The sequence below is a fragment of the Pan paniscus genome, chromosome 5, assembly GCF_029289425.2.
Source record: "Pan paniscus chromosome 5, NHGRI_mPanPan1-v2.0_pri, whole genome shotgun sequence".
NCBI classification, from domain to species: Eukaryota; Metazoa; Chordata; class Mammalia; order Primates; family Hominidae; genus Pan; species Pan paniscus.
Genome location: NC_073254.2, coordinates 50976312 through 50993411, shown reverse-complemented (window position 1 = coordinate 50993411; position 17100 = coordinate 50976312). Strand labels below are relative to the sequence as shown.

Below are 17100 nucleotides of genomic sequence, written 5' to 3'. Positions count from 1 at the left end.
ACATCCTAATTGCTTTGTCTGTCTTTCTCTTTTTCTTCTCTCCACAGTCCCAGATCTCTGTTCTCTGTTTTGCCAGAGATGGTGTTGGTGTTTAAATATTGACTTAGGGGGAGAGTTGAAAGGTAGAAGGAAATCAACATTTATTATTTACAGGCTGCTTTTTTCCCATAATCAGGACAGTAACCCATTTTATAGATGGTGAAATTAAGACTCTAAAGGTATATATAATGTCTCTTGTTATCACACAGCCATTGAGTACTGGGACCAAAAGTTGGGCTCTACTTCCTGAACTCAAAGAGCTTGCTTTTCCCAGTACTGCACTGCCTCTCGAGAAGGAAACTAATAGTGTATCTCCACCCTTTATTTCTCCCCACCAGATTGATACAGCTCTAAAAAGATGACCCTAGGAGGGAGGATTTACAGAAAGGAGTTATATAGGTAGTGGTGGAGAGTTGAAAGCATTTGCGACTTTGTCCCCGCAATTCTTGGAAATGATCCTGCTTGGGCACAAGAGCAATCTGTTGGGGAGAGCTTGAAAGAGCCCATGCAAGGTCATTCCTATTAATGAAAAATGCCCAAACTGGATGACCTACTGACGCAATAATTGCAAGTATAAAAGGAGCAGTATATTATTAAAACCTGGTACCCCGGGGCCAGGCACGGTGGCTCACTCCTGTAATCTCAGCACTTTGGGAGGCCAAGGCGGGCGGATCACAAGGTCAGGAGTTCGAGACCAGCCTGACAACATGGTGAAACCTTGTCTCTATTAAAAATAGAAAAATTAGCCGGGTGTGGTGGCACGTGCCTGTAATCCCAGCTACTCAGGAGGCTGAGGCAGGAGAATTGCTTGAACCCAGGAGGCAGAGGTTGCAGTGAGCCGAGATTGCACCATTGCACTCCAGCCTGGGTGACAGAGCAAGACTCCATCTCAAAAACAAAACAAAACAAAACAAAACAAAAAACCTGGTACCCCGGGGAAATGTGAATAGTATTCAGAGGCACAGGTGATAGATTGATCCCTCAGTGTTCAGAATTCCTGTTGGCTTCTTGAAAGAGGGAAAAGTATAGTACCACCTCTGAAAGAGCTTTCTGTTTGGCAGGGAAGGGTTGTGATACTCATTTTAGGAAAAACATGAAGAAAGGTTCAGGGAGAAGAAAACCTACTTATTTTGGGAGAAGAGGGGAGGACATGCAGGAACTTGCAGTGAAATTTTTCTTTTGGTTGTAAATTTTCTTCATAAAATTATCTGTTTTCTTTAAAAACATTGGAAAACATAAAAGAGAAGGAAAACTACATAAAACACAATTTCCCTAATTACACATTTTGAATTTTCTTCTTCTTCTTCTTTTTTTTTTTTTTTTGAGACAGAGTCTTGCTCTGTTGCCCAGGCTGGAGTGCAATGGCTTGATCTTGGCTCACTGCAACCTCCGCCTCTCGGGTTCAAGTGATTCTACTGCCTTAGCCTCCTGAATAACTGGGATTACAGGCACCTGCCACCACATCCAGCTAATTTTTGTATTTTTAGTAGAGATGGGGTTTCACCAGGTTGGCCAGGCTGGTCTCGAACTCCTGGACCTCAGGTGATCCACCTGCTTCGGCCTTCCAAAGTGCTGAGATTACAGGTGTGAGCTACCGCGCCTGGCCTGAATTTTTTGTTTTTCTTTCCAGACATTTTTCCTAAGCATGAAGTTTTACTTTATTATTATTATTATGATTAAGTGATAAGGTTTCACTGTGTTGCCCAGGCTGGAGTGCAGTGGCTGTTTACAGGCACCATCTCACTACTGATCGGCATGGGAGTTTTGACCTGCTCCATTTCTGAACTGGGCCTGTTTGCCCTTCCTTAGGCAACCTGGTGGGCCCCCCCTCTGCCACCCTGCTCCTGGGAGGTCACCATATTATGCTGAACTTAATTCAGACACCTGATCAGCATAATGCACCATAGCTCATAACTCCTGAGCTCAAGCGATCCTCCTACCTCAACCTCCCAAATAGCTGGGACTACAGGTATACACCACCATGCACAGCTACTTTTGTTTTAATTAAACATCATTGTAATCATTTACTTAGATTTTCTGAGCTGACTGGATGACATATGTCAGAGGTGTAACGAGTCCTTAAATTTGAAATTGAAGGTTTTAAATTAGGTTGGCTTGTTCAACTAAGGAACCAAAGCTGTTCAGATGTAGAGGTATTTGAGGATGTTTCCAGCATCGACTTTACTGTGTGTAATGTATTCATTTTGGAACACTGAAAAGCATTTTCTTCTGCTTTGTTATTACTAGTTGCTCATGTTAAAATTGTAATACTTTTTCAGTTAATTATTGCATCCTATAACACATGAAAGCATTAGGTTGGTAGTACGAGTTTTTGACTTGGCATTTCTTTTATAACTTTTTAGGTACGGCTTGTTCAGAAGAAAGATACGGGACATGTGTATGCAATGAAAATACTCCGTAAAGCAGATATGCTTGAAAAAGAGCAGGTAAAGCACAGTTGTAGCAGTGCTTTTAGCTTATTAATTTTTGTCTCCTAAAACTTTTCTCTTTGTTTAATTGAAATATATATTTTTATTACAGTTTTCTTTAGCTCTGTCATGTATGACTATATATATAATACTACCTTTTTCCCCCTACAAAGAAGCAGTTCATATTTAAAATCACAAATAATGCCTGTAGGTTATATGCAATCTTTTACAAATTGAAAATCTGTTCCAAAAGCAGCTCTTACTTGTGTCTTCCAATTGATCACAAGATGTCCTTATTGTGAGAGCCTTTTTTTTTTTGAGGTCGTACGTGGTGTGGTAGTGTGTTTCTTACCAAATGCTGAGAAATCGAAATTGTATATATATCTCATAACTAAGGACTAGGAATTAGAATTTGGAATTTATAATCTAAAATGTGTCTTTATATGCTTCATTCTGTTTACCTAAACCAAAGTTGAGTCTTCTAGGTAGCTCATCGGTACCTGAAAAAGACCAGCCTTCTAATTTCTGAATGAATTTGAAAAATACAATGCAAATGGCAGAACAATGCAAATTCTCCTTTAATGATAAAGGATACTTTCTAAAACCAAAACCTGGTTTGCAAATCAATTTATAAAGTGCCTTATGCAAAATAAATAAGGTTTTAAATATTGGAAAGTATATTTTAAAAAGCAAGAATAGACTTTCTATAAATCTAGTTTAATGTAGCTGGTTGCTTAAGAAAAGATTGCAGTGGGTGATGACCGCAAATGTCCTGTAAAAGATTTGATGTTATAGGAACATGGAGACCCTGTGACAAGGAGAACTCCTAATTTAGGGCCAAAGAGGGGGGATGGAGATTGGCCCCACATCCAATCCTTTCTACCTCTTGAGAGGAGATATAATCACTGGTCTTCCCTGTCTTCATTTAAATGCCACCCCAAAATTTGGAATTTTTATTTTCTCTCAAATTTTCATGTGTTACTGAGAAGCTTTAGACTCCCAGGAATTTCAGTTGGGAGTATCAAATACCCGGGCGGTAAGTCTTGAGACACTATAGTTTATGCTAACGCCAACCTTTTTCAAAATTCATGGTAGGCCGGCCTACTTACATACTGTCTACAAATTAGTGTGTGGTATGGGTGTGTAGGCACTGAAAAAGTTTCAGTTAATCTTGAGAAGGAAAATATAAAGCTTCTGCATTAATTAGTATGTTTGCATCTCATGAGTAAGTTTTGTTTTTGCAAGGTATGTTTCCTACAGTTTTAACCAAGGCTTAAGACCTCTTTTTATTAAATATTAGCTGTCAGAGTAATACTGCAAAACAAAGTACATATGATTTTCAGTTAGTAATTTTATGTATACCAGGTGCCCCGCATGGTTTCTAACAGAGGATGATCCAGACATAATGTGTAAAAAGCCTTTTCGCAAATATTGTGCCTTCAAAATCACTTTCTAAAACTTTTCTAAATGAAAGTAAAGAAACTGTCTATTAGAATTAACATTTTAAATGATGCATTAACTTACGGATTAAATGGTACATTAACTTAAATTGTTTAGCTCACCTTAGCTGAGAACTCAACTCCTCAACTTAACAGATCTCATTATGAGCCAGTTAAAGTCTCTGGCCACAGACTCTACCTGGCTTAGCCATCTTGAAGAAGCATGCATTGGTTTTGTGCTAGATAAAAGATGGAAGTAGACCAGTGCAAATTCATCACCATTTTGGGGTAGGGCTGACAAAGTAGAGGTACAGAGGCAAAATTGTTTTTTTGTTTGCTTTTACTAAATAAACTGGGTAGGAATTAAAGCTACCCACTGAGAGTTCAGGTTATTTTTCTGCTCCACGTGGTGGAAATTTTTGCTACCTGGAAAAATTTAAAGGGTAAGACATGACATCTAACTAGCTTCTGATGTTTCTCTTCCAGTGCAAAAGGAAAACCTTCAGTTGTGATGCCAGTATACAGTTATTGATGGGACAAAAAACTGGCTTTTATTTCTGCTTTCTTAGGGCACAGGATAGCAACTAGCACCCCCCACCTTATTAAATATTTATGGAATAGGGGAAAGAGAACCTTTTTGTATAAATTGCACCTCAGACTCTTCCCTCCCTTAATCTATATTCAACCAACTCCACTTTCAAACCATGAGGTTTCTAGCTACTGTTTCAGCCTCAAGAGAAGGGCAAGATGTGCTCATGGTAGCTTTCCCCTTGACAAACAGGAAATGTTATGGGCACCATTGTGTCCTCCAGGGTGAGTGACAAGTGGTAATTGTAGTGCCTCTCCTTTTCTCTGGCTCCCTGCAGTAGGTAGGGAGCTTAATGGGAGCCAGGGGAGACAGGCAGATGAAGGCTGCCTTCTACTGTATTAATGTCTTGTAGTGACTGGGTCCTACCCATGGCTGTGGGGCAGCAAGCAACATTACTGTTTCCCAAAAGCTTTGCTTCTGTATTAAGGTCAAGTAAAGGCAGATGCTTTACTTGGTTTCATTGTGTTTCATAGCACTGTTTCTTTTCACCCTTATTGTCCATTTTTTCCCACCCCAATACCATAAGTACAGATGTAAAGATGTAGGTTTTCTGTGCAGTTGCAGCTTTTAAAAAAATTCCCCAAAGAACGATTTTAGTAGATACTGAAAACTCAAATACATAAAGTCAAATGCCTCTGGGCCTCCAAGAGTTAGCATAGAAGCCTGAAGTAAGTTAGATATAAGACCAGGGGAGAGGGTGTTGAAATGGAAGAGTGCCTTGTTTCCCTAAAGACATGTCAATAAAACAAACAAGCATCATATCAAACATTGTATTAAACCAAACAACAGCCATGGACTAAATTTGCCAACAGCCATGGACTAAATTTGCCAATTTGTGAACCTTGGTACATGTTTTACTTCAGAACATGTTGTAAAAAGTTAAGACCTGTAGCATATGTTAAGACCAAAACCACTATTCAGGGATTGGACTGAGTCTTAATAAATTTATATCTGAATCAACCCAATTTAGACCTTGTGACACTTATAAAAGAGGGGAGGGGCCAGGCATGGTGGCACACACCTGTAATCCTAGCTACTTAGGAGGCTGAGGCAGGAGGATCACTTTAGACCAGGAGTTTGAGGCTTCAGTGAGCTATGATCACGCCACTGCACTCTAGCCGGAGTGACAGAGCGAGACCCCATCTCGTTTTTAAAAAAGTGTGTGTGGGGGGGATTTGATAATATGCAGTGATGTTTGATTACTGTTCTGCATTTAAAGTAAATAAGGTAAATTTGATAATAAAGCATTGCTTTAACAAAATAATTCCGGTTCTCTGAAACTTTCTACAACTTGGTCCTTTATAGGTATTTCAGTAAAAGTATAAAATTGGAAATGTCATTAATTTGAATCTACAACTTTTCATAGGTGTTCTTGTATTTCAATTCAGTAAGGATTGATTGAGCACATAGCAGTGAACTAAATGCTGTGGTATCATAGCATTCTAGAATTTGTCAGTGAGCTCACTGTTGTTGCAGATACTAGTGCAGACCCGAGGAAGAACTTGGAAGAGAGTCTCACTTTGGGGACTTATTTTTATCATAAAAGATTATTAGACAAAACTCTATGCAAAAGAGTAGTAATTTTAACTAATCAGAGATTCAGTTTATAGCAGTGTTAAAGTTGCTATTTGCATTAAAGCCATTCATTTTGCCATTTTTTAAAGCCTTTCATCACTCAAGTTTTCATCACTGAATACCTTGAAGTCAAATGTTGTCAATTTTGAGTTAGTAGGTTTGCCTAAGCAGAAATTGGATCTTTTGTATCATCACGATTAAATATTCAAAACAGTATTTAAGCACAGTATTTAAATTGTTTAAGCAAATATACAATCTAATAAAGCAGAGCAAGCTTTGTCATTAATCAAATGCATATACCTCCAGGTTGGCCACATTCGTGCGGAGCGTGACATTCTAGTGGAGGCAGACAGTTTGTGGGTTGTGAAAATGTTCTATAGTTTTCAGGATAAGCTAAACCTCTACCTAATCATGGAGTTCCTGCCTGGAGGTAATTACTTGACGATGAAAGGTCATTTTTTCTTTTTGTTCTGTGGTTTCTTTCTCTCACATCACAATTAACCCTCCTTTCTACTTTTAAATGTGCTCACAAAGTTGCTTTCTATATCCTTTTTTAGGTCTATAAAGGAAGTCAGTAACCTGTCTTGTGCTGGGGTGCCTTTCTACAATCTTAGTACCATAAAAGTAACCTGTTAATTCATTTACATGATTTCAGATGGACATTTCTTTCTTTTCTTCTTCTTTTTAAAATATATAGGAATAAACTAGGGTGCTCTGCCTGCTCTCCTGTCAATGGGAATCATATATGATCAATAACCCAAGTGACAACATTGAAGCTATAACATCCTTTGCTCCAAATTTTTGTTTCTTTTTGTATAACATATTAATAAGGAGTGAATTTTTTGTTACCCATATTAGTAGCCAGAAAAAATTTCTCATTTCTGAAATTTTAAGTTTTATGTAACTCAGCATGAGCATCTCCTAAGACAGCTCCAAAGTAAACCCAGAACAGAACATGCCATCTGTTCTGAGGAAAGCAGTCTGTTTGTCAGTGAGCAGATGAACTCTGAGCAAACTCTGGTGGGAAAAAAAAAGAGAGAGAACTTTTTTCTTTTTTGTTCCTATAATTGTGGCATAATATTTTGATTTTGTGACAACCCTTAGATTTAGGGTCATCAATACTTTTTAATAAAGAAACACATTTAATAAAAAATAAACAGTTGATTAATGTTAGAAAAGAGTCTGGTAAAATGAGGAGAAACTTTTTTAACATTTAGATGCTAGTTCTTAAATAAGAGTAAGAGCCAACTTGGTTACCAGCTCCTAACGTGTCCTCAAGCCTCAACCTGTACCATCTTCCGTAGCTTCTCATGTCTCCTGGACCCTGCCCTTTGCACTTGGTGGAGCTGGCCTGCAGAGCCATAGAGCATCTGGCCTGAGCTCTCCAATCATATGGGCAAACTTGCACAGGCGAGGCCCCATTGACTGCTCTCCTGAGCCACAGAACTAAGGCCGTATAGCTACCTTACTGGGGTAGCAGCCCAAGTGCACTGTCTCCATGTGTCTGGTGGGTCTCCAGATTGAAGGGCTGCCAGGAGTGATTAGGAAATCATATTTTTTAAGTATTGGACTGAAAAAGAGCACTTTAATAAATGGTTTAATTTTTGCCTGAGGGAAAAATAGCTACTTTTCTCCAATAATACAAAACATAATGTTCTAAATGAAATGAAATTGAAAAAGCAGCATGATGCTCTGTTAAAATCAGAGGTTTCTTTCTCTTTTCCTTGTTTTCTAACATAAGTGACTTTATGTGAGGTCTAAACTGAATCTTTACTGTTTCTCTTAGTTTTAAACTCCTTATACATATTTTCTTTGCATTTCTCACTGTTGAGTTAGGACCTGAATCTTTTTCTGCCATTTTATATTGCTGGTATTAGACAGAAATGATGAAATTTTGACTTTGCAGAAAACTAACGAGGTTACCTTTTAACTGCTAGAATACTGATACTGTGTTTTAAAAGTTACATAAAGGGTACTAGTGTCCATTTAAATACCTATAATAACGCACTAGAGAAAAAAAGCACTGACCTTGAGAGGTGTTCACTGTACTCTTCCAGGAGGCAGTTATTGCACATTCTAGTGTATAGCATTTTCAGTTCATTTTTAGCTTTTGTTGACTAATGCTTTGCTACCCAAGTCCTGCCTTTTTATTTGTTTGTGTTCTGTGAATAGAAGTTGGAAAGCTTGTTTTCAGCCTGCCCGAGTGTTTACATTTTTATTTGGCATTTCAGCCTCTCTATAACAATACATAGATTGTATGTGGAAGTGCCATTTAGTTACAGATGCAGAAAAGCTTGCAGATACTTGTTCAGGCAAAGTGAAAAGTAAAGTAGCATTTTACCCCGAGTCCAAAAAATTATCCTAAGCAAATATCGTTGTTTTTTAAAGTGTGGGAGAAATTTTCTTTTTCTCTCAAAAGTAAAATAGAAATCACAGCTTAGTGGTCAACCTTAGCTAGCTTAGGTGTGAAAATCCCATTTCTTCCCATGTTGGCCATGTGGGTCTATCTCTGGCACACAGAAGAGGTCTGTTTAGCTGCCTTATTTTGGCAGATAGGGAAGACATATCTGAAAATTGGTACTCACTCGTATGTTGTTTGTGTGTGTGTGTCTGTGTGTGTGTGTGTGTGTATGTGTGTGTGTGTGGTGGCTTTGTATCTTCTTGTTTCCAGGGGACATGATGACCTTGTTGATGAAAAAAGACACTCTGACAGAAGAGGAGACTCAGTTTTATATAGCAGAAACAGTATTAGCCATAGACTCTATTCACCAACTTGGATTCATCCACAGAGACATCAAACCAGACAACCTTCTTTTGGACAGCAAGGTATGGGGAGGGGCATTGGCATGAACTATGCACATTTACTGATCTGAGCAGCCTCTGCTTTAACACCTGCACCCCTGTGGTCATCCCAGTGGGCGAGCTGTGACCTGCCTTGTCATGATTTTCCTTTTTTTTTTAAACAGGTAAGTTTGCTGTCACTTCCTTTCTCTGAAAGGCTATGGTTCTGTAATTTGGTTGAACATTTCTCTTAAAAATAAAGGAAACTTGAAAATAAGAGCAAAATTGATGTAGAGGGCAATTTTGTAATAAAGCCAAAGATAGTCACCTTCTCTTAGCATATAATTAACTGTGTTACTAATACATCACCTATCTAGAGCCCTTCTGTTGGGCAACCTCATCAGTTAATGAGGAACCCAGCCATGAAGCAGGTAATGCAGTAACAACAAGAACCTGTAACAAAGTCCAGGTTCCAAATCATGCTCTCTGCTTAAAGAAGAGTCCTGCCCAGCCTCTTTTTTTTTTTTTGAGATGAAGTCTCACCCTGTTTGCCCAGGCTGGAGTGCAGTGGCGCGATCTTAGCTTACTGCAACCTCCGCCTCCTGGGTTCAAGCGATTCTCATTGCCTCAGCCTCCCAAGTAGCTGGGATTACAGGCGTGCACCACCACGCCCCTGCCCAGCCTCTTAAATGGCCTGTTTATATTTATTTTTAGACATGCAGATAAGCGTAGTTGCCTAGTTCCTAAACTTACAGCAAATTAGAAGATAATCCCTGTGCTGCCAACTAACTTGCTAGATAACCCTTGGCAAATCTCTTTACCACCTGGATCTCACTGTTCTTATCCGTAAAGTGAAAATACTGATCTAGGAAACCCCTAAAATCCCGTTCACCTCTAAAACTCTAGAATGTTGTTTTCTGTTAAGCAGACTTGTTGTCTTGACTGAATTTTTCTTGTAAGGTGAAAAGTAAATTTGTTTTCTAGGGTATTTTTCTTCTTTGAAGTCTTTTGGTGACTTTCTTGCTTTGCTGTCCTTGAAAAACCTGAAGTTTTTTTTTTTTTTTTTTTTTTTTGAGACGGTCTCATTCTGTCATCCAGGTTGAAGTGCAGTGGCACAGTTATAGCTCACTGCAATCTAATTCTTGGGTTCAAGGGATCCTCTTATCTCAGCCTCCTGAGTAGTTGGGACTATAGGTGCATACCACTGTACCTTTTTTTTTTTTTTTTTTTTGAGACGGAGTCTCGCTCTTTCACCCAGGCTGGAGTGCACTAGTGCAGTCTCGGCTCACTGCAAGCTCTGCCTCCCGGGTTCACACCATTCTCCTGCCTCAGCCTCTCGAGTAGCTGGGACTACAGGCGCCCGCCACCACACCCAGCTAATTTTTTGTATTTTTAGTAGAGATGGGGTTTCACGGTGTTAGCCATGATGGTCTCGATCTCCTGACCTTGTGATCTGCCCGCCTTGGCCTCCCAAAGTGCTGGGATTACAGGCGTGAGCCACCGAGCCTGGCCTTTTTTTTTTTTTTTTTTTTTTTTTTTTTTTAATTTTTAGTAGAGATGAGGTCTCGCTTTGCTGCCCAGGCTGGTCTCAAACTCCCTGGTTTAAGTGATCCTCCCACCTCAGCCTCTCAAAGTCCTGGGATTACAAGTGTGAGCCACCACCTGCTTTTTTCTTCATTATAATGCACAGAAGTGGAGTAGAATAGTGGACACCAAAGGCTAGAGAGTGTAGCAGAGACGGGGATATGGGAAGAGCCTGGTTAAAAAAAAGGCCGGGGCCGGGCATGGTGGCTTACGCCTGTAATCATCCCAGCACTTTGGGAGGCCGAGGCAGGCGGATCACGAGGTCAAGAGATCGAGACCATCCTGGCCAACATGGTGAAACCCCATCTCTACTAAAAATACAAAAATCAGCTGGGCGTGGTGGAATGTGCCTGTAGTCCCATCTACTTGAGAGGCTGAGGCAGGAGAATCACTTGAACCCGGGAGGTGGAGGTTGCAGTGAGCTGAGATCACGCCACTGTGCTCTAGCCTGGTGACAGAGCGAGACTCCTTCTCAAAAAAAAAAAAAAAAAAAAGAGGCCAGACGCAGTGGCTCACACCTGTAATCCCAGCACTTTGGGAGGCCAAGGTGGGTGGATCACGAGGTCAGGAGCTCAAGACCAGCCTGGCCAACATGATAAAACCTTGTCTCTACTAAAAATACAAAAATTAGCTGGGTGTAGTGATGGGCACCTGTAATCCCAGCTACCTGGGAGGTGGAGGCAGGAGAATCACTTGAACCCAGGAGGCGGAGGTTGCAGTGAGCTGAGATCGTACCACTGCACTTTAGCCTGGGGGACAGAGCAAGACTCCATCTAAAAAATAATAATAATAATAATAATGCATAAACATGGTAGAAAATTTGAACAATACAGACAGTATTAAAGAAGAAAAATTACGCTGGCCGGGCGCGGTGGCCCACGTCTGTAATCCCAGCTCTTTGGGAGGCCAAGGCAGGTGGATTACCTGAGGTCAAGAGTTGGAGACCAGCTTGGACAACATGGTGAAACCCCGTCTCTACTAAAAATAAAAAATTAGCTGGGTGTGGTGGCACGTGCCTGTAATCCCAGCTACTCGGGAGGCTGAGGCAGGAGAATCAGCTTGAACCTGGGAGGCGGAGGTTGCAGTGAGCCAAGATCGTGCCACTGCACTCCAGCCTGGCCAACAGAGCGAGACTCCATCTCAAAAAAAAAGAAGAAAAATTACCTATAATCTAATCACTGAAAGATAACCATTTTGTTGTAATCACTTTGATGCCTTTCTGTTTGTGTCAATCATTTATATAAAGTTGGCATCCTAAAAGTAAATAGCTTTGTATTCTGTGTAAACATTAAAATATTAATGCTAGATATTTTCCTATGTCATTAATATCAGATATATGTTTAATAAAGCACTGGCCCTACCTTGTGTGATTCAAAGTTCAGATGCCCTGGTTGGTGCCCCAGGTAGCTTAGTGCTGGCTTCTTTGTCCCCTGTAGTCTATGTTCAGATCCAGCAACCATATTAAAGAACTTGAGGATTCGGTCTAACTGAAGAGGAATGGGGGATCCTGTTAGGTGCAGGTTTGCCCTTTATATTATGCTAGCTCACACTTGTAGCAAAATGTTCTCATAAGCAGGTTGATTTGTGTTCAGCCACATAGATTATAGTCCTAAAAATGTAGGAGTTTTGAGTTCCTGTTGCATATTCAGAATAGCTATAGAATTCCCCGAAAGGCTAGGCTTGAATAGCATTTGCTCCAGGAACTGCTTTTAAAAAGTTTTACTTTCTTTCTTTCTTGCTTTTTTTGTTTGTTTGTTTTTGAGGTGGAGTCTCACTCTGTCACCCAGGCTGGAGTGCAGTGACGTGATCTTGGCTCACTGTGACTTCTGCCTCCCAGTTTCAAGCAATTCTCCTGCCTCAGCCTCCCAAGTAGGTGGGATTACAGGCGTGCACCACCATGTCCAGCTAATTTTTGTATTTTTAGTAGAGATGGGGTTTCACTCTGTTGGCCAGACTGGTCTTGAACTCCTGACCTCAGGTGATCCACCCGCCTCGGCCTCCCAAAGTGTTGGGATTACAGGCGTGAGCCACTGTGCCCAGCCAAAAACAGTTTTTCTTAGTCCTTTCTTAGAGTTGTCCAGGTAAGATATGTAATCATGAGAACTATAAACTTCCTTGGCTTGTAGAGTAAGTTACTTGCAAATCTGCAAAAAAAGATACTGAGGCCAGGCATGGTGGCTCACGCCTGTAATCCCAGCTTTTTGGGAGGCCGAGGTGGGTGGATCATGAGGTCAGGAGTTCAAGACCAGCCTGGCCAAGGTGGTAAAACCCTGTCTCTACTAAAAATACAAAAAAATTAGCCAGACGTGGTGGCGGGCACCTGTAATCCCAGCTACTCAGGTGGCTGAGGCAGAGAATTTCTTGAACCCGGGAGGCAGAGGTTGCAGTGAGCCAAGATGGCGCCACTGCACTTCAGCCTGGGTAACAGAGCGAGACTCTGTCTCAGAAAGAAAAAGAAGAAAAAAAAAAAGATACTGAGTTTAATAGGCTCAAAGCTGTCCCTGTTTGGCAGTTTACCTTGCTGTGTACATATGTACATACACACATCCAAACCTAATTGGATTTCTTTTAAAACAAAACATAATAAAATTTGACCCATCTGAGCAGGGCTCCTATAGCCTTGTATTTTGGAAAATTTGTATGTTTAAGCCTGATGATGTCCTTGAGAAAGGTGGTATTCTGGAAAGACCACAGACATTGAAGTCATTTGGGCTCAAATTTTGGCCACACCACTTCTGATTGTGTAACCCTGAGCAAGGTAGATCTCTGAGCATCAGGATTCCCTCTTACATTTTTGATTTCAACTCTCCATCTTAAAATTTTGCCACCCTAAGACACCTACTTTTTCCTTAGGGCTAGTTATGTGCCAGATACTGTGTTAGGAGTCTTACATGCATTAATGCTCATTCCTGCCAGAAAGATATGTGTACTCTCATTTTCCAGATGAGATAAGATGGCAGGGTAAAGTAATCCTGGTCTGGGAGGAAGAGCATGGGCTGATTTCTGCTTTTGGTTCTGCCATTTTAACGGCAAGCCATTTAACAGCTCTGAGTCTGTGATGTGTGGTTTAGGAGTTTTAAATGAGACAACACAAAGCATTGATCAAGGTGCCTGACTCATAGAAGGTGTGTGTTTTCCTTTATGAAAATTATAAAGTTAGAGATTTATGATTGGAATACAGTATGGTCATAATGGCAGCGGTGGCCTGTCTGGAGCCTCTGCTGGGAAGATGCCAGCTGCAGTGGGGGAGGTGCGGTCAGGGCTGTGTGCTCCATGGAGCTGGCAGGAGCTGGGAACAAGCGGGAGCCCTGCCCTCCCAGGCACAGTTGCAGCTGCCCAACCACAGCTGCAGACCTGGGCATCCCGGAAGCCCATGAGCTTGGAAGTACCTGCTCCTGCTGCCTGACCTCTCTGTGCTCCTGGTGTCCACTCCAATTTCAGAGCAAAGTTGAGGCCGAGCCTGGGTTCTACTGAGACCTGGTCAGGTGTGCGCACACTTGGGGCGGTGCTGACACACTAGCCCCCTGCAGCCTCAGCTCCCTCTGGACTTTGGGTGCCAAGAAGCATGAGAGGGAGGCCAAGCAGGGGAGGAGGGCAGCTGGGTGCAGGTCTGTAGATGCCCCTTTGCACCAACAGCCTGGGTGCTGTGGACAAAATGATTGATGGCCATAAGAGGCAGAGAGGCTCCTGGGTGGAAAGGGGTGGGTCCCTGGCGAAGCCCCACCTTCAAGCCAGGGATGTCCTGAAGCCTGAGGGCCAAGCTGTCAGTTCGGGCTGGAGTCTGTGGCCCAGAGTAAGAACTTGTGGTGGTTTTTCCGGGCCTGCCTGTGGCCACCCATGGACCAATCAGCACGTACTTTCTCTCTTTTGAAACCCATACAAACCCATACAAACTCACACTCTGGCAGATGTCAGACGACCTGCTGCAGAAAGGAGCTATCTACTCCGGGTCTCCTAAGGGCTACAGACTTGATGGGTGCCGGGTCCAAACTGCAGACTGCGACCGAGCAATGGATGAAAAAAATGCACTCCGACACAGATATCCAGTGAAAGAGCGGGCTAGGGGAGCGGACTGCCTACAGAAAGAGTTGTAGCAGCCTCGGCCCTGACAAGCTGGTGCTGCGGGCAACTATTTAGTACAGATTTAATGACAAAGGCCTTGAGTCATTGTGGGTAATTAACATGGTCATCACCCGCCCACCCCCACCTCATCTCTGGAGAGAGCAGTCCTGCGCGTCGATTTATTAAAGTCCAGGTTCCGAGGCCTAAGTAAACTAACTTATCTATATCAGTTTCTTTACATCCCCTTGTTATCTAACCTAAGCTTTCAGGCACCGGATAAGAGAATCTGGCTGCTTTCGGCCAAATCCTTTTCTGAAGCTTTTGTAAAACTTCCCAGCCTTCTAAGAAGGTTTGCTTCTTTCTCCAATTTTTCCCACCACCCTTACCGAATCCCGGCAGATGGGATGACCTGCCTGCGTCTGGGAGGTACCCACTCTGGGTCTTTTCTGCACTGAGGGCTGCACAGATGTCAGGATGACCTGCTTGCGGAAAGGAGCAACCCACTTTGGGTCTCCTGAGAGCTGTACTGTCGCTCAGTAAAGCTCCTCTTCACCTTGTTCATGCTCCAGTTGTCCGTATACCTCATTGTTCCTGAATGCAGGACAAGAACCTGGGACCCGTCAAATGGTGGGGCTGAAAGAGCGGTAACACAAACAGGGCTGAAATATGTCTCCCTTGCTCGCCGTGTTGCAGGCAACAAGAAGGAGAGAAGAGCAGCGGCCCTTCCAGGAGCCCAGACTTAGGGGCTTCCTGAGCCAGTGCTGTGACACCCCCTTTAGGGCTCTGCGGTTTCTGGCATCTCCAAGCTTCCAGGTGCCACTGCATTCCCCTCGTCCAGATGCAGGTGCCCACAGCAGAAGCCGCTTGCAGTGCATCTCATCCAGCTGCAGGCTTGCATGGAGCCAGCAACTATGCCGGCACCTGGAGCTACCTGCTCTGCCCGGCTGTGTGCAGTGGCCACCGGTGTGCCTGGCTGTGTGCAGTGGCTGGACCCCGCACTCACTCACACACGCCTTGCCACTCTGTGCTTTTCTTGCCCTTGGCAGGCTTGGGATCCGCGCTGGTAGCACAAGCCTGCCAGGCTGAGTGGGCGGAATGAGCCCAGCGGACCTGAGCAAAACTCGGGTAAAGGCATCAATGACCACAGAGGCTTCTGGCTAGAAGCCCAAGGATCTCATGGCAATAGCATTTATCAAGGACTATCCAATAATATTTATTCCCTTTGTCTTTGAAACAGTTTACTCGTGGAATTTATTCCAATGTTTTAAGAGGAGGAAAAGCTATATGAACAATTTTGAAAAGATTTACTCTTCATTTAACAACCATTTATTAAGGTCATCCTGAATCATGCCCGGTTAGGTCTGCGAATACAGACTCTGTCAGAGGGGACCTGATAATCCATGTTATATGAGAGCTAAGAATTGAAAATGGAATGCACATCCAGTATTAGGGGGATGGTAAGGTAAACAATGAAGTCCCAAGTAAATTGAATATTATGTAGACTTTAAAAGTGGTAATTTTGGCCAGGTGTGGTGGCGCATGCCTATAATCTCAGAACTTTGGGAGGCTGGGATGGGAGGATCACTTGACCTCAGGAGTTTGAGACCAGCCTGGGAAACACAGGGAAACCTTGTATCTCCAAAAAATAAAAAAAAATTAGTCGGACGTGGTGGCACACACCTGAGGTCCCAGCTACTCAGGAAGCTGAGTTGGGAGGATCGCTTGAACCTGGGAGGTCGAGGCTGCAGTGAGCCATGATCACGCCATTGTACTCCAGTTTGGGTGACACAGCAAGACCATGTCTCAAAAAAAAAAAAATAAAAAAATTCTGAAGACCATATAGAAACAGAGGAATATTTGAGTACAAGAAGTAGTAAAATTGTCTCTAGATGCTATGGAGGGGTCAGCTATGTTTAAAAATCAGTATTTGGATAAAACCAAAGATGATATGCAGAAATGAAAATAGTTTTATTAGTATAATAGGATTTGGGATTAAAAAATTTATCTGCAATTACATGATTCTTCCTATAATAAAAGAAGGAGCAGTGTACTTTGGCTGTAGAGCTATAATGGATGCTGGAAGGAGCAGAAGGTAATGTTCTGTTCTACCTCCAAGAATACTCATCCATCTATCACCTTGTTTCTTCCCCATAGGGCCATGTGAAACTTTCTGACTTTGGTCTTTGCACAGGACTGAAAAAAGCACATAGGACAGAATTTTATAGGAATCTGAACCACAGCCTCCCCAGTGATTTCAGTAAGTGGTAACAATTACGTTAGCCTTTTCGTTCTAACTGGGCCTAGAAGAGCTGTTTCCCTTGTAACCAAATTAGGACAGATAGGAGATTCTCACACTTTGAGTATGTAGAGAATAAAAATACCTTCCCAGGTTTGCCTGTGATTTGTGTTGTCTGGTGAGGCAAGATGAATGAGTGGGTACCAAGTGTGTGAAGGCAGAGGTTGAAAGGGGTCTTTAGAGGTCTACTGGGAAGGTCACTGGGGATGAGTATGGGACAAGCAAGCAGAAGTAGTAGAGGAAAAACTCCTGGGAACAGTTCTGGGCTAGATTTATCCTGGGTACTTCTTTCCTTCATGACAGAAA

At 42.3% G+C, this 17100-nt stretch overlaps 1 protein-coding gene across 2 annotated transcripts in view; it reads left to right on the top strand.

The window, feature by feature from the left end:
* Window positions 1-17100, top strand: part of STK38 (serine/threonine kinase 38) — a 53934-nt gene that overhangs the window by 23575 nt on the left and 13259 nt on the right. For both annotated transcript variants that reach the window (XM_003818904.6, XM_008972314.4), the window contains exons 5-8: window positions 2403-2486; window positions 6378-6501; window positions 8743-8897; window positions 16653-16755. In XM_003818904.6, coding sequence (XP_003818952.2) covers window positions 2403-2486; window positions 6378-6501; window positions 8743-8897; window positions 16653-16755 — 466 coding nt within the window. The remainder of the gene's footprint in view (window positions 1-2402; window positions 2487-6377; window positions 6502-8742; window positions 8898-16652; window positions 16756-17100) is intronic.